Below are 18461 nucleotides of genomic sequence, written 5' to 3'. Positions count from 1 at the left end.
ACTTTTCTCACCTTCTTAGAACTTTATTTATAAAAAGAGACTGGCGACCAATTTAGCGACTTATTCAGAGCATCAGGGAAAAGGAGAAATCTGTGCTGGGCCTAATTCATTCCCATGCATGTCGCTCAAAGTCCAGTTCAGTGAACAGTCTCTGGGTCCGTCTCTCTCCTCTCACGCAGTAGCACTGTTGTTGTTATGTGACGCCGCGGGAGTTAGAGTTCAGGGGTGGGACGATGATGTCATCGTAAAAAAGTACGAGGTATGAAGATTTGAAAACGCCACAGGGGGAGATTTCAAATCTTCCCACTCTGGGACCCAGTTTCAAAAGATGCCGTTTTCAGGCTCCGATAATGCCGGCTGTGTGTGGATGATCGGCAAAAAGCATACTACAATTGTGCTGCTACAGGAAAACGTGTCTCTGTGTGGATGGGCCCTATATCCAATGAGAAAGTGAGCGCCTGTAAGTGCTTTGGGACGGGGGAGGGGATCAAGGCAGCACCCTCTGCTCATTGAGGACAGTAACTGCAGAGTGATTCATGCTTTCAAGTCAGAGTCTCCAAAACACCACAAAAGTCTCCAATAACACGAGAAACAGTCGCCAGATTTGTCTCTAGTCGCTTTTGGAAAAAAAGTCACCAACAGGATTTGGAAAGTCCCCAGATTTTATGAAAAAGTCGCCAGCATCTCCCCGTCTCTCCTTCTCCGTTGTTGGTGTATTTCTGTGGCAGTTACAGCTCCACATCCAGGCCTGGCATGTGTACTACAGCATTTTGAGTCAGTTTCACTGGTTTCGTGTGGACGCAGAGATTTCTTGAGCCGAGGCGGCGTGAACGGAAAACCTTTTAAGAACTGGGGGTGGGAAACAGATTGTTTTCATACGATCTGTTTTTCAAACAGTAGGGATCTAGTGTGCCCTAGGGCAGCTGCCTCAGACCTTTGCTGTTCACTGTGTTCATTAATGATTGTGCTTGAGCTATTAAACGTTTTTATGCAGATGATTCATCCTTGTATTGTGCTGCACCCTTACAGTATGTAGGTAGTTAAATGATGTCCTTTATAAGGAACTGCAAGTTGTGCATGACATTAAGGAGCTAGTCCTTAATATTCCCAAAACAAAAAAAACATTTTATTTGGTTCAAGACTTAAATTAATAATTTGACTGCGGAACAAGTGTAGAATGTCAAACTTCTTGGTGTAATATTGGATTCTAGGTTATTCTTTGGTCATCATATTAATCCAATTATTTTAAAGAAGGGAAGACCTGTCGGTGTCTCTTTTCTTTTGTTGCTTGTCCCCTCTTGTGTCAGATTGTGCAGTTTAGTATTGTGTCACCTTGAGTCTGTGGTCTGGGCATCTGCTGCTAAAGGCGAGCTCAGAAAGCTGCAGATTGCTCAAAAAAAGCTTGCATGGTTGGTGTTGGGTTGCTCTACCAGATCAAACATTGACCGCATTCATGATTCCCTCTCATGGCTGACAGTAAAAAAACGGCAATCATTAAACACAGCTGTAATGTTTAAGAAAAGTTTAAGTCAAGTATATAACAAGTTGACAAATTATATTTGAAAGTATTGTGCACGATCATGGCTCTAGAGGGTCCAGCAACTGCCTCATCCAAGAACAAATGCCTTATCACAATCTTTTATCTAGAGAGCCATAACTCTCTGGAATAATCTTCCTCATTACGTCTGTGGTACTGCCAGTAAATAGGTATTTAAAAGGACACTTAAATCTTGTTGTAGGTTGTAAATGCTGTGTGATTTAAAATCATTTCATCAGAAGTTGTAGGATAGTTGTACGATAATTGAGAGGGGTGTTTTGTATATGATGTGATCGATTGTTTTGGGTTTTTTTTTTTATACTTCTTGTGGAGCCCAAGAACACTAGTATGTGGCTACGGTACCAGCTAATGAGGATCCCTAATAACGAAGATACGTTTTCTTCAACAGATTTGATCAGTCATCTGCCCCTCCCCACATGCAGACATCCCTGCTGAGACCATTGTCACCTCTCAGCCTCACCCCCTCCCCTGCTCCCAGCTCCACAACACTCAGCCTTCCCCACACCTCCAGCCCCCAGCCCTCCTTCTACAGCCTCACACGCCCAACCCGCCAGGTGAAGCGAGAACTGGAAGGCTAAAGATGTGGAAGGCAGCAGGACCTGACGATATCAGTCCATGGCTCCTGCCCTGATCGGCTGTGTGGGATTCTCCAGCTCATGTTCAACCTGGGCCGGAAGCTGGGGAGAGTTCAAGAGCTCTGCAAGACATCCTGCCTGGTTCCTGTGCCCAAGACGTCACTCCCCAAGGAGATGATTAGCTACAGACCGGTTACAGAATCTGATCCTCGCCCGTCTTGGTCCCCTGGTGAGCTTGTTGATGGACCAGCTGCAGTTTGCCTACCAGTCTGGCATTGGAGTGGACGAGGCAGTCTTATACCTCCTTCACAGATCCCTCTCCCACCTGGAAACAGCTGGAAGCGCTGTGAGGATCATGTTCTATGATTTCTCCAGTGCCTTGAACACCATCCAGCCCGCACTTCTGAGAGCAGAGCTGGAGCACAGTGATGTAGACCTTTATCTCGCTGCCTGGGTCCTGGACTACATGAGGAGTAAGAGCTAGGCAGGCAGGTCTAAACATCCTCCATCCAGGTGTTGAACATTGACACTGTGGACTCATACAGGTACCTGGACTTTGATATAAAGAATAAACTGGACAGTAAAGGGATGATAACACACTGTACAGGAAAGACCAGAGCAGACTGTGAAGGAGAGGTACCACAGATTTGTCCTTCCTGCAGCAGTCAGACTGTACAATCAGCACTGATTTCATTAAACACACTCACACACACTGTTGTTGACACACACACACACACTGTTGTTGACACACTGTTGTTGATACACACACACAAACTCTGGTGACAACAAACAAAACTGCACTCTGCACTGTTACACCTTTTTTTAATTGTTTATTGTTATATGTATATATTGGTGCTATGAGTAATTTGTATATATGTTGTCATATTTTTATATTTTATATGTATATATTGTTGGATCTATCCACTTCGCTGCTGCGTTGCAACAATGTAAATGTCTTACTTGTGAGAGGCTATCTTATCTTTGTTTGTTTTCGCTGTCTGCTTGCTTTATTTATCTTTTAGTAGGCTTACATTCCTCAACTATTTTACTATTACTTTTCTTATTTTATCCTGATGCTGTGTGGGGATTGTGTTACTGACTTTTATGATGTGGTTTTGTGTTGTTCAACATTTAATTCATAAATACATACAGTAGCCTAGTAGTGGAATTTAACCAACCTAGGCCCTGTTAAATTGTGTGAATGGTTAGATCGGTGTGAATGGTTAGATCAGATTAGATGGTATGTAGATGTCCACTGCCATCAGTGTGAATGTCTGTGTGAATGGGTGAATGTGACAAGTCATGTGAAAGCGCCTTGAGTAGTCAGAAGACTAGAAAGGAGCTATAGAAGTACAAGTCCATTTACCATTTAAATTGCATTAAAAAAGACTGCTGGTTTTCTTATCGGATCCTGGTTAATCTAGCCTAACCTACCGCTGTAGCATACTATTGGTCAAATGGGACGATCTGTTCTGGTTATTCCAGAGAAGCTAATGACTTTGGTAGCATTAAATAACTGCACCAGCCTGCACTGTGAAGCTGGTAGGAGGAGCTGCAGAGAGTGGGCAGACCTGGCTGATGTTCGGTCAGGTCTGCCAGGCGGGACCGAGGAGAGAGCAGAGGAGGACGGAGAGAAGACAAGAAGCAGAGGAGTCTCTTTTTAAAACTGCCTTGTGATATATAGTTTCGTGTTTGTCTAAGAAAGTTGTTTCACACAGTCATCAAAATATGGGGAATCGGGTCGCCCGTGAAGACTACGAATGGGTGTACACGGACCAGCCGCATGCCGACAGGAGAAAAGAGATACTGGGTGAGTTAGCTTATCCGATAGCAAGTTTTCAATAAACTTATAGTTAACTTAGACAAACTATGTTAACTCGGCGTGGTGGTTATGTCGACGAATAATGTCATGGTGCATAAATACTGCCTTCATATCAGCTGACTCGGTTTGCTAATGCAACTAAAAGCTAACGGTTCCATGTCCGCCTGTGTATTTATCTAACACTACAACGTTAGCTAACATGGGTTAGGTTTGACGTGTATGAATAGTTTACGCCATTTTAATGCCACCACCGCCGTGGCTGATAGCAATACATATAGATAGTTAAGTTATATTCGAGGTTTAACGTTAGGTGCAGCTAGTTAGCTTAATGAACGTTAGCCATGTAACCGTACAGCCACGGAAACGGGAGTCATTATGCCACTCCCTGAAATGACATTAGCTAACTCACTTCTGAGCTTCCCACTGTGAGTTAAAGCTGTACTAACGGTTTCGATACTACCGTAGTTACATACGCTTACACCGTAGCGCAAGACTTTTACACGTACGTCGTGTTTTGAGCATTCCCCCCAAATCACTTGTGCGCAGCTCATACTAAGGCCATGTCAGTAACATTATGTAAACAACGAATTTAAATATCTATGGCATTAAGCAAGCTTGGCTAAGTAGATATCGAGAACAAATGCATAAAAACAGTGAGCCGGTCATGCTCAGCACTAGCTGCACTAGCAGAGAAGTAGACTAACATAGGGTGCATTCTAAATTCCACTCTTTTACCTAAACTATTGCATGTACATTATGTTCTGTATCTGCTTTTTCTCATACTTAATTTAAGTTACATGATGTTGTGTACATGCAGCAACCACATCTCTTGTTTTTATGTATGCATCAGTCCATCACATGTAGATTGTAGATATTAAAGAGTCTGAAAGTGTGAGGAACCTATTGTTTTTGAAGAAATGATTATTGGTATGATTAGCTTATTTTTCACAGAAATTGGCACACCGGTCAGAAGTGGCAAAAATTGCACATTTCTGCAGCGATTGACTGGGTCCGGGTGTGGCCAGCAGGCTCCATAGCGGCATCTAACCTATATTATGGATGGGATAAAGGTCCTTTGATGTTCATGAAAGTTGCCGGCATCATTGCTCTCATAGAAGAACATAATTAAAGTTGTAATCTGTAAGACTTGAGATGTGTTGTTTCTAGTGACCGCTTTGGCGGTAAGATGTAACTGCAGGCGCACCTCTGGGACCTCATCTTTAGGGGGGGTATGCATTCAGTCAGTAAAAATGGTGAAAATGGCTGTCCCTTTTCTGGTCCAGTGGTATGCCTGTTGCAGAGCTCACAACCAAGACAACCCCAAACAGAAAAAAATAGATTATTTCCTGTTCAGGCCTTGTATGAACCTTAAAAAGAGCACAATAGGTCCCCCTTTGACTGTTTCAACTGTATTTCTAACCAAAAAAATTCTGAGACATTTTCACTGTGGGCCAGACTTTTACCTGTTCTACTAGCCAAATATTTGACTTGAAGAAGGTTAACTGACGGAACCATCACTGTCATGACAGTGCAATATTTAAAAATAGCAAACATCCATAATTCCTGGTTAGAAACAGTTAAACAGTACAGTAAAGCAGCTGGTGATTCTAATGGACAGGTCACTGCTGTGTAGCGTGCATGCAGGCAGACCTCTATGCTAGGGTCTTAGCCTGTGGATTTAACCACTCAGTAAAATACAAGAGCAGATGAAATTAATGTTTGTGTGAAATCTCAAAAACAGCGCCCATCAGCACCGCCGCTGTACAAGGATTATTAGAGGAACACTGATAAGAATGTATTGAAACATTTTAGAAAAAGCAAAAAAAAAAAGATTATGATGATGATCTTATGGAAACGCACCTGATTTGTGTTCTTTTTGACATTTAAAACTGTCAAAATTATCTTAACAGATGCATTGAACCATGGCTAGTGAGAGCAAGAGAAGTTACATAGTGTTAACGTTTTGAATGTAGCAATGCAGTATGTGTATAGTTAATTTAGTATGGGTCAGTGAAGAAATGCTACAACTCCTCAAGACCCAAGCAATGTCCCCGTGCCTGTACTTGCTACTGGCAGAATAAAGTGAAGGGACCCCTTGAACGTCAAGTTAATTTTATTGAATTGTATTTTCTGGATAGCGTCAGATCACAACAGGAGTCATTTAAGGATCCCTTTCCTATGGAACATCCTCTACTTTGTCCTTTTAGTAAACAAACTAAACAGCCTTATGTTATTTATCTTATTTACACGACAGTATGTATATTCTGTCTCTACATGGTTCCGTGTTTATAATTCTCAAAACTCAGACAGCGTTGGAGATTCACTTGTTCAAAGATCGTTTGTTAAATTGTTTGGGAAGATGCTCCACTTCTAACAGGAAAAACGAAACTGAAACTTATCAGAGATCCTTTAACATTTAGTTTGAGAAGATGATTTTCTCCTACAAAAAACAACTCAAACTGAATTAAACAAACTGAAATTCTTTCTTAAGTTTGTTGTGCTTGAAACTATAAAGTGATTTTTGATTTAACTTTGTTCTGGTTCTGTCGGAGAACATTATTTGGACCTTTTGGACATTAATTATTTAAAGACATTTTCTGATGCTGAGTGTAGCTCATTGTGTGATACTGATTTAAGATGAGTTTGCATTGTGGCTCTGATTGTTGCTGTATAATTGTGATCCTTCTGTCTGGTGATTTTCAACACATTTTAACATCGATTCATTTATCCATGTGGGGATTGACCTTTAATATGAACCTAACCATTGAATTGTCTGATTAAACACCGACTGGCACGCTAACAAAAGAACATTTAGGCAATCTGCTACAGAGCGTTGGAAACACATAAAAACCTTAATTCCTAAGTTTGATGCCTGCCCCTCAAACAATTAGTGTGATTCCCTCATTTAAATGTTAGTTACCTTGTGTAATCAGATATATTTCAGTATGAGTCACCATAGAGTTAACTCAAGTATCTTGTTTTTCTCCTACAGCCAAATACCCGGAAATTAAGTCGTTGATGGGTCCTGACCGAAGACTGAAGTGGATTGTGTGCATGATGGTGGCTATACAGTTTTTAGCTTTCTACATGATCAAAGACTTGGACTGGAAATGGGTTTTATTTTGGACTTATTCCTTTGGCAGCTGTATCAACCACTCTATGACCCTTGCTATTCACGAGATCTCCCACAACACCGCCTTTGGAAACAACAAGGCCATGTGGAACCGCTACTTTGCCATGTTTGCCAACCTGCCCATCGGCCTTCCCTACTCGGCCTCCTTCAAACGCTATCACCTAGACCACCACCGCTACCTGGGTGGAGACGGGGTAGACGTGGACATCCCGACTGAGTTTGAAGGCTGGTTCTTCTGCACACGTTTCCGCAAATTCATCTGGATTATTCTCCAGCCACTGTTCTATGCCATCAGGCCCCTCTGCATCAACCCCAAACCCATCACTCAGCTAGAAGTGACCAACGTTGCCGTCCAGCTCACCTTTGACATCCTGCTCGGTTGGCTGTGGGGGGCCAAGCCTGTGTTCTACATGCTGGCTGGCTCCATGCTGGGGATGGGTTTGCACCCAATCTCTGGTCACTTCATAGCTGAGCACTATATGTTCCTTAAGGGCCATGAGACCTACTCTTACTACGGCTCCCTCAACCTACTCACCTTCAACGTGGGCTACCACAACGAGCACCATGACTTCCCCAGCATCCCAGGATGCAGGCTCCCCATGGTTAGTACAACTGTGTGACTATGACTGTTACCCACAGGTGGAATAGAATGTGCTGTCAGCTGCATTTCCATGAGATTAGAAAGTAAAAAATAATTTGGGTGGAGACAAATGTCTAGGCAGGCATTTTAACAAAATCCGATGACAAACACAGCATGTTCAACCATGTTACTGTGTGAGAATGGTGTTTCTCAGAAAGTCTCTTTTTATTATTGTTCTATGATAACCGTTACACAAACATAGTTTTTGCCCTGCGTTGCGTACGGCCATTATGCACGGAGCTTGCTGGCTGGCTCCTGATTCAAGCTCCTTCTCCTGTATCGGATATTCACTGTTGCTTAGTGCCAAATATACGGAACTCAAAGTGGTATTCAGGATAGCCCTAGTGGTATGTTAATCTGTTAAGGTTTTTTTTTTCCTGCCTGAAGCTCATGAAAAAAAACACAAAATTGTGATTGTTGCGGCAAGCACTTTCCTATCGCTCATTGTTTATTCACCGTGTCCTCGAGTGTGTGTCCTTCGACTTCACGGACAAACACACAATTACAGGTGAATTTATGATTAACATTTTTTATTTTATTATTTCAACAACCCAACAATAACAACAGTAACCCACCCCTAAATGAAACACGAAACCAAAAAACAACATACCCCTCCCACGCCACCACTATCCATGCTGATCCCTTTCTGGTTACAAACATCCAACATTGTGCTCTGTCTTATATAGCTATTACTCCATCAATGTACACAAAACATAATAAACCAGAATAGAATAGAGACATAAAATAACTCCAAACGAGATTGTTACAACACTACATTAAAAAAATAATTGTTAAAACAGAAACAACAAAAGCCAAACAGAATACAAAAGAAATTAAAGCTGCAAGCAGCATTGAACGAGCCCTCGCAACACACGAGCGTCGGGGGGCCGGCAAGTTTCTAGGACCCAACATACATTCTCGCAACCTGGACAAGTTTTCTGCACTTTCGAGTGTAACAAGTGCGCTAACAATGCATTCAAGTGCGCAAAGTAATTGGTTTGAACATGTGTCCACATTTTTGTGCATCCTAAAGGCCTCAAACATGTGTTCGTAAAATGAAAATTATTGCACAAAATCCAAGATGGCTGACTTTCTGTTAGGCAGAAAATTTGAAAGGTTGTGAACAATCCTCAGTCATTAGGATCTGGTTCTTCCAATAAATGTGTGTAAGTACTGCACAGATTCACTCCCCGATTATTAGGGCAAAGTCTACTTGCCACTGTGACAATTTCATTATTTATCGATAGCATAGGCACTGTGCTACTGTTGTTGATAACTTATCTGTGCAATTGCAAAGTGCATATAGATAAATAATGAAATTGTTATAATGGCCCCCACACATCACCTAACAGTCTACAGTCTGACGTGATAGGTGTTGGTTTGCGGGGGCCACAGACTAGTTGACCTTAAGGTAATAGAATAGATTTTGAGATTGTGAGATTTTGAAACAGTAGGAGAGACATTGCTGCATTTATGCGTTTATATATTTAGTTGGCAAAAAGGTAAACAATTGTTTGCCTTCTAGGTAAGAATATAAACACTTATACATTATCAAATCTTAGAAAAGATGAAGAAAATAGGTTTTCTTTCACTAGAATACGCACAAACAGCAATCACTGAACTGACTGAATAAAGGCTACATCAGGGTTATTCAAGTTATGTGGAATTGGGGCCGGTTGATGAAATTGATCTAAAATGAGGGGCCGTAAATATATGAGCATCGCATTAATGGATATTGTAAAACGATACTGTGACATAGGAGTACATACAGTATAGTGTCTTAGTTTTATCAATGTAAATATTAGTCATGACCTCAAAGTGCAACAAGCTTGTCAAAACCAATCCTTGTTAAATGAACAAACCTGGTAACCAGAGGTTTTCACTCAATTATTGGACTAAAGGAAAGTTTGAGGCTCTTGTCCTTTACATGCTACTTTATTCTTCTACTCCACTATAAATCAGAGGAAATATTCTACTTTTTACTCCACTACAGTTGTCTGATTACTTCAGTTACTAGTTACTTTACCAGGCTGACAAGCACATATGAAACATTAGTTTATTTATCAAAAACTGGACTGACACAAATGAACGAGAGTACAGAGCAGAGACAGAAACAAAAACTTCTCTGTCCGTTCTCTGGTGAACTGGCGGTCTTCTGTGTCAACTTTTCTTTTTTTCAGAGTAGAAAGAAATGATGTGGTAAAACCCCCCCCCCAAGAAGAGTGAGAGTGCATAGCGTTGTGGCTACGCGCCTATAGGGCACGCATTGAGCAAGTCTCCCAGCGCGCCGGGATTTGACGCGCTGAGACGGTAGCACTGAGACGGTAGCACTGAGACGGTAGCACTGAGACGGATACGAGAGAAGACAGCGGTCATGAAGGCTTACGCTATGTTGCACCTCATAAACCGAAAGGTACACACGTGTCCCAAACCGTGACATGTGTACTGAACGGGACGGATTTTATTAATAAACCGTTTCACCGCTAGTAGATAAACAGTGTTTTTAAGGATATTCCTTTAAAATGCATACTAAAGTTTAGTAAATGCTTTATGTGTGTATGTTTATACTCTTTTAAAGATTAGAAAGGATTTGATTTACAGATTCCATTCGGCAAAATAAAACCCCAACCACAGTCACGGCTTGCATAATACAAGCAGAAAAAGAACCTAAAATCTTCAGCAGTAAAGATAGGAGACGTTAATAAAACAAGTATTATATGTGACATACAAGAGCTATAAAGACAAGCCGCGTGTGAGGCACATGAGAAAAAGGCTATACAAAGGGTCAAACTCTGACACTATAGTTGATTCACCTTAGAGTCAAGGCCAGCACAAAGTTTTTTTAGGAAGGATTTCCTGTACGAGCCCAAAGTTTGTGCATTTGGTATGTTAGTGTCTGCATTGCCTTAAAGTGAAATTCCAGCGTAAAATCATCCCATGGTCTTTTTCGGCAAATACACTCATCAAATAAGCCATCAAGACAATTATTTTCGTGTAACAACTATTAACGGAGAAATCCAGGAGAGTCGCTAACAGCTGGTCGTGGCTAACCGTGATTAGCTCGGGGCAGTACGGTGAAGGCATTAAAACGTCTTTTTTAACCACCTATACTGCTGAAAATAACAGCAAACCTCTGCAGCAGCATGAGAAGAGTCCCTACAGAGAAAACAAAGCACCAATGTGCTCCTTCCTTTGCGATTGACTTTGCTAATCCACTTGAATGGACTTTACTATGAGAGGAGCTGGTATAGGGGCCTGTAGGTAAGTCTTTAAAACACTCTTTTAATAAACTCTGGGGTCACTAACTACGTTGTTGCTGCTTAGTTTTCTATGTAGGGACTCTTCTCATGCTACTGCAGAGGTTTGCTGTTATTTTGAGCAGAATTAGTGGTTAAAAAAGATGTTTTAATGCCTTCACCGTACTGCCCTGAGCTAATCACTCTTAGCGACTCTACCGGATTTCTCTGTAAATAGTTGCTACATGAAAGAAATTGTCTTAATGGCTTATTTGATGAGTGTATTTGCAAAAAAAGATCATGGGTTGATTTTATGCTGGAATGTCACTTTAAGGGGCAGTAATTTTACTGTTAAGAACCATGTAATGTGCTAATTATTGGCGCAAATAGAATTTTGATGAAAAAAGACTTTAAACCCAAGTAGATATGCAACCATTATTCATTTATTATTGGAAATGTTGTCCATATACAGTATGTTAAATTCTATACTTCCCTGTTACAGTGCACGCAGTAGAGTTCAGCTCTCTTCCAGGTGTGCCACCCTCCCCCCTCCCTAACAGGGAAGAGTAGAATCTTACTCAATTGTTCGTACCAGTAGAGCCCTGCACGGGACTGTTTTCTTAATCGCACACCCACTAACAGTCAACCATGCATACACGCCTGGCTCCACAAGAGTTCATCAGTGTTCAGGCTCCTGTCATCTAGCCTTGTGAGTCCATCCTGATCCCTGAGCTCCATTGTATTTTACTCTCAGATCAGTCTGGTAACGTGCGGCAGAGTTTGCCAAGCGACCAAACCAATCAGTGTTGGTTTTGAGGTGGACTTAAGTGACGAAAGGAGAAGAAACTGAGTGTAAACAACATGGCGGCTTCCACAGATGAGATGAGCAGCTATGGAGCAGCCGCTCACTAACTCTTTTTTCTCTGGATCCTTCTGTTGAATATGGACCGGGCTCCTGAAATTGGGCCTTTGATCTGTAAATTCACGTTACACAAATGGCAAATATCCTTTACATACATGTTGTTTATGTTGTCTTTGCCTCTCTGTTTGTTAGTATGTCATACGCTTCGTTGATCTGATGGTTTATCCAATCAGCAACCAGTATTTCTGCCTCTTTCCAAAAGTTCTCCAAAGGAGAGTTCCCAGATGGTTCTGCTGAGCAAATGCAAATTATGTGAATCAATCCATCTGATGGAGTCAGGTTACCTGTCCCCCATTGTTTTTAGTGATACTTGTGTTTTGATAAAACAGCGCCCTGCAGGCGTAACTGTCCAGCAGAAAATGTGTACAATGCATTGAATTGAGTATTATATGAATTTAATAACTTCTCTGCTTCTGAAATCAGGCATGGTGCCCTGCAATAGAATTAAAATAAGAATTTAACATGTGCTCTTTGGAGAATTATGCGTTTGCAGAATTACAGGGGATGCATGGACACATTCAGCAATCAAGCAATGGTGACTCTAAATTCATTGGAACATTTGGTCAGCAATCAGAGATGCATTGTGATTTCCCTTGTTTTTTTATGGAATTCTGCTGATACTGACACCAGCTCAGTAGGACTGTGCAGGTGGCTGTGTAGTCTGACATAATCTTCTTTACCACTGAACCTGCTCCCATGAGATCCCAATGCAGCAGTCTACCTCCAAGCTGCCAGATCTTTTCAGATTTCAATACACTTCAATTCATTTATTAGGCAACTACAGATTTAGACCCCCAAACAAATGTTTCAAGCATGAAACCATTAAGTCTATCCGGCTGTTAAGACGGGACCTAACGCCCTTTCAAAATGGGATTTCTGGTTCCAAGCCGTCCGGTTCTCCAACGCAGCAGGCGTGTTCCTTGCTGTTTGAACAGATCTGAGTTTTTTTAAAAAACAACGTAATTGTCATTTGATCTCTTTCTTATCAATGAAAAATACGTCTAACTGATGAAAGAGCTGCTCCTAATTGTTCACACATTCGGCCGTTGTCTGTTTTGTTTCAATGGAGCGTTTGGACCCGAAATCATATTTTGAAAGGGTGTTACGTCAAACTGAACAGCCGGATTGACTGTTAAAATGGATGTTTTTAAATCTAAACCTAAATGTCTGTTAAAGGTGTTATTCAGCAGTTTGTTCTTCTGTTTCTTCTTGGTTTCCAGGTGAAGAAAATAGCAGCAGAGTATTACAATGACCTGCCCCAGTACACGTCATGGGTGAAGGTGCTGTACGACTTCATCATGGACGATACTCTGAGTCCGTACTCTCGAGTCAAGAGGAAGCTGATGGGAGACGTCAAGCAGGAGTAACTTCACTGAGAGCTTCTCCAGAACAAAGCTGGTGTCCACTTTGACAGCAGCCCAACTCACCATTTTATAAACTTAACAGCTTCTGCATATTAATAAATTCAGCATTGGGAAATAGGGGTGGGAATTGTGTAGGAGTGCAGTAAAACATTTCAGTTACTAGTAATCGAGGTCGGCAAACGCAAATATGATGTCAGATTAAAAATCAGTTTGTTAGTGTGATTATAGACGGGACATAGGACTGGTTGCACAAAGACTTGGGCTTCAATGTGTGTTTCTGTAGAATGTGTCACAGACATGGAAAATGGATAGATAGATAGATTTACAACACTTTTTCCTGTCTGGAAACATTCAAAAATATGACTCGGGTTGTTTTACTATTTACTCCTGTGTAATGAGTAAATGGTAGAAAACTGAATAGACTTTTGAACTCTACGGTAAGAGGACAAAAGCGTGAATGCGGATTTGCTATTGGTTGACTGTCTGTGTGTATCAAAGTGGACCAAAGTTGAACTCTGAGTGAATCCACTCATCCTTAAAGCAGAAGTTGAAAACTTTCTGTACAAAAAAAAATCTCTAAATTTCACATTTGTGTTACTCTCTGTCTGCTCCTCATGGCATCTGCTAGATTCCACCACGCCGACCTACAAAGTCCAATCAGAGCTGAGGACCCTCTGATGTGGCGTCAGACTGCTCTGAGCTCTGACCAAACTGTGAAACTGGACCGTGCAGATCAAATATGAATCAGGATTCTGTTACTGTATTGCATATTTCTCTGTTTTCAGAAACATATTTCCGTGTACCATAGAGCTGCAAAAGGAGAGTTTTGCTGGCCCTGAGCCATGCGTGCGTGTGTGCGTTTGACTCAACTTGGTCACTATTTCTTTTCATTTTAAGCTAAAGCGTACAGTAAGGTCCCCTGGTTACACCCCCTCGCACAAGAAACACTTAATGCGCGGAATAGGCAGTCGTGATGTCCAAATGAAGCTTCATGAAGCATTTTCAGTCCACTAGATGGAGCTCTCTGTTGAACACAGGGTTGAAAACACTGAATCACACTGAATCACCATTCATTGAGCCTTTTTCTCAAAGCTCCATCTAATGGACTCAACAAATACAACGAATGCTTCATGAAGTTTCATTTGGACACTAATAGATTCCTATTTGATCAGTGCTGCCTAGTTTCACAGTTTGATCAGAGCTCCGAGCAGTCCTTGACACATTGGGGCACCTGCTCGTACGGGGAGCCCCATAGTAGCATTTTTAACAAAAATTTAATATAAAAACATTTCAAAGAGAGTCAGCAGCTTCAGCTTTAAGATGCCTCTGTATGGATTGGATTTGTTTGATAGAGCATATGTTGAGTTAATGGGGAGGCTTGCATGGGTCGCTTTATGTTACATGTGTTATTGAACCTTTTCTGGCCCGTGACCCTTTTCTTTCAAGTGCTCTGCTCTTTAACATGAGACACATTAGCTGAGCGTTGTATTGTATGTCAGATGAAAGTGTGTTAATCATCAGTGCCTTAGAGGTTTGTTTTCATTTCAGTTCTTTTCAGTGTTTGTGCTCTTAATTAAAATGATATGAATTGATTCACTTTAAGGAAAAACTGCCAAGAATAGAAAATGTGTTTAATATTAAAATCACAAGGCTTTAGAACTGTTTTATTATTTACTTCCTCTGCCATGTCCTCCATGTTTTATGTTTAAAATTGGGAGATTTAGCAACCGGGACCCAAACTACATACAGTTGCTATTGAACTTGCTGATTCCACTATCCTTCTCCCCTATTAATGCATGTTTAGCAGGTCACACACCACCCCATAATCATGGTCATTCTGGTTTCCGATTCCCCTCTTCTGACACCCTGCAGTTAAGCTCAGATTTTGTTTTTATGATTCGAATTTCTATATCTTTCTGTTGTGTGTTAAGAGTGTTTTTGACATCCCCCAACGTGCTCGGGAGTCCATCCTAGCCACAGCGATTTCAAATTGTAAATATTAAACGCACAGACAGAGACCCAGGGATGCAAGCAACCAAAGAATCAACTGTGGTAAGCAGGGCAGGACACTTTGCTGCTCACCAGCCACTGCGGCTAGTGGTTTTCAAAAGTTACTAGCCACTCAGCATTCTCACTAGCTTCTTCTTATCTTCTTATCCATATAGAAAAAAAATGGTGCAGGGATGTAGAAGATTAATTAGAGAGATAACTCTGAAAAGAAACTGGCAAGATGACTACAGTCTGTTTAATTACAGCATTTATTAACATCATAATTTATAACAATAAACACTGAAGTCTAATGCAATTCAAATACATACAATTCATAAAACATAGAACACTTAAATATTTTTAATTGAAAGCCTTAGATATCCTGTATATAGAGTAATTACTAAGCAGCAATCACATACAGGTGCATCTAAAACATAAGCCCATCATGACATTTTTCCCCCCATTGTTTCAAATTTAAAGCTTCTATTAGAAATCACAAACAAAACCGCTTTTGCTTTTACCCCGCCGTCAGAAAATGCAATCTGCGCAGTACTTTGTTTTCCTAACGCCATCAAACGTTAGCCACTCTCTACCTGCCTCCACTCTTTTCTTTTTCCACCACATAGATAGTTGCTAATCACGTCTGGATCTACTTCTCTAGTTGTAACTGTGTTTCTCAACTGTTTTTTTTTTTTTTTGTCCATCCAACACGGAAGTGTCGTCCATCACGAGTGCTCATGGGAGTTGTAGTGTCATATCAATTTGCCAACTGTTTATTAACTCAGGTGACCTTTGAAAAGACTTCAAAATTAAATTCAATCAGCCAAAGTTGCTAGCAGGAGCAACTGTGTTAACCGCCACAGCTGAAATTCACCCAAACATGGCGGATGGGCGGGTGTTAATGTCAAGCCCTGGTGGTAACCATAGGTACGATATTAGCGTATATGCCTGACAATGCCCCCTCCAATTTGAGGGCATGAGGAACCCAGTCCCTTCAATATGAGTGTGTAGCTTTTGCCCATGTGTCTTCCCCTAACATGAACAATGACTTGAGGCATGAATTGGTGCAAAAATCTATTCTGATTTATTGAACCTGTTGACCAGGTCAAAGACAGCGAGTGTGGTGGTGCAAGCCATGTACACGGCACCAGGGGGAGCTGGATTAAAACGCAGTCTCAGACAATAATAACTGCACACACACTTCATTAATGCACAGTGTAGCTATACATCTGTCACATGCATCATTAATCAACAACCAGGACATTTCATGGCTGTGATACTCTGATCATTCAGTGCATTTCTCGAAGCCTTGGTAAAACACATCCAGAAGTGTGAACATTGTGAAAATATACAGTCGGAAGGCCTTAATTAATATAAAGTCGTCCTCATTTTCACAAAATGTGGTACCCACACAGATCTCATCATTTCAGACATCTTTAGCATTAGCATTATGTTGGCCATTTTGAATTTTGTGCATTTTTCATGTATTATATGCAACCTTTTTCAAACTCCTAGAAGGATTATCGGATTATTTTGGTATAATCTTCTGACAAGAGTGACGTTCAAATGTGAAGGAATGGTCCATACCTCAAACGATGACGTCATGTGACATGTTATTTTAGGCACTTCACAGGTATGGAACTTTATGAAACTCCTGAGGACTGAACAGATCCATCTCAAATACGGTCTTCAGAATCTAAAGGGGCGGGCAATGTGCAGGATTTACCGTGACACAGGAAGCTAAGGCACCCTGACTTTACATTTCCCATTCTGGATAAGAGTCCAGACCTGAACACATCTACAAGCCCATGATGAGTCGGAGTCACAGCGCCACCTACTGACAACAGGAAGTTAGTCGGGCTGCAATGATTAGTCGACTACAAACAATGATGCAAATGTAGTTGGCGATATTTGTCGGTTCTGTATGGAGGCCCCCAGGTGTCAGTCAACAGCCATGTACTAAATGTACTAAAGCATAATTAGATGCATACAAAGAAATTAAATGAAAAGGCGGGCTATAATATTATATTTCCTTAAAAAAAACTAGTACATTTCTTATTAATAAATTGGATAGACTAAAAATAATTTTTACAAATGTTTGTATTATATTTGTGAAAATATGCGAATAAAAAAAAATAAAAAAACCCACATCGCACCTCACAGGTAAGTCAATATTTACGAGCAGCCTTACAGTTTATGCTGTATTGTGTTTGTATATCATATTATATTGTATATGTATATATATATATTGTATATGTATATTGTCTACATTGACTGTTTTTGTAACATTGCATTTTTTTGTGGTTGTCACGTCAAACGAAATGCCACATTTCATAATCCGTTCCCTCAGTTTAGTACATGGCTTTTTTTTTTCTTGACTGACTCCTGGGGGGCTCCATAGTTATGTCATCATAAGGCTTTGTTTTCTTGACTGACTCCTGGGGGGCTCCATAGTTATGTCATCATAAGGCTTTGTTTTCTTGACTGACTCCTGGGGGGCTCCGTAGTTATGTCATCATAAGGCTTTGTTTTCTTGACTGACTCCTGGGGGGCTCCGTAGTTATGTCATCATAAGGCTTTGTTTTCTTGACTGACTCCTGGGGGGCTCCGTAGTTATGTCATCATAAGGCTTTGTTTTCTTGACTGACTCCTGGGGGGCTCCGTAGTTATGTCATCATACGGCTTTTTTTCTTGACTGACTCCTGGGGGGCTCCATAGTTATGTCATCATAAGGCTATTTCATGCTGTGGAACTGAACAGAGTGAGACATCTCGTTTTCCTCCTATCTCTGTTGGTCGTGACGGTAGGTTAACACCACCAAATCCTTTTCCCTCCTTGGAAAACAGGGATGACAGACAGAGCGACCCCTTGTGTTTACAGACACAGAAACAATATTAACTCCAGGAAAACCTTGCATATATAACTTTGAAAGATCTCCCAAAAACAGGCTAGAACAGACTGTATTTATCTTTTTGTAACAATAGTTAGAGAAAAAAATGGCTAAATATTTAAGTGAGTTAAGTTTATGTAACTGTATATTTATAATTCCTGTCCATAATAGTGTAAACACATGCAATCTTCATTCTGATTAAATGTTTGTGATCATCTTTGGCGTCACATTTAATGTCACCCTGAAAAGTAAACAACTTTAATACTTCAGGTTCAACTGCTGTCTTTGGCACCGTGCCTGTTGAAGAGAAGAAGGTCCATGAACTAATAAAT

The 18461-nt window shown here is 40.9% G+C and overlaps 1 protein-coding gene across 1 annotated transcript; it reads left to right on the top strand.

Moving 5' to 3' along the window:
• The first annotated feature begins 3738 nt into the window (after positions 1–3738).
• degs1 (delta(4)-desaturase, sphingolipid 1) lies at positions 3739–14903 on the top strand. The gene is made up of 3 exons (XM_083922434.1): positions 3739–3943; positions 6948–7690; positions 13107–14903. The coding sequence occupies exons 1-3, from the start codon at positions 3862–3864 to the stop codon at positions 13251–13253; spliced, it is 972 nt and encodes a 323-aa protein (XP_083778560.1). The 5' UTR covers positions 3739–3861; the 3' UTR covers positions 13254–14903.
• Positions 14904–18461: the final 3558 nt, after the last annotated feature.

This window comes from Echiichthys vipera, assembly GCF_963691815.1.
Source record: "Echiichthys vipera genome assembly, chromosome: 11".
NCBI lineage: Eukaryota > Metazoa > Chordata > Actinopteri > Perciformes > Trachinidae > Echiichthys > Echiichthys vipera.
The sequence above is the reverse complement of the archived record's forward strand: the minus strand, read 5'-3'. Positions and strand labels throughout refer to the sequence as shown.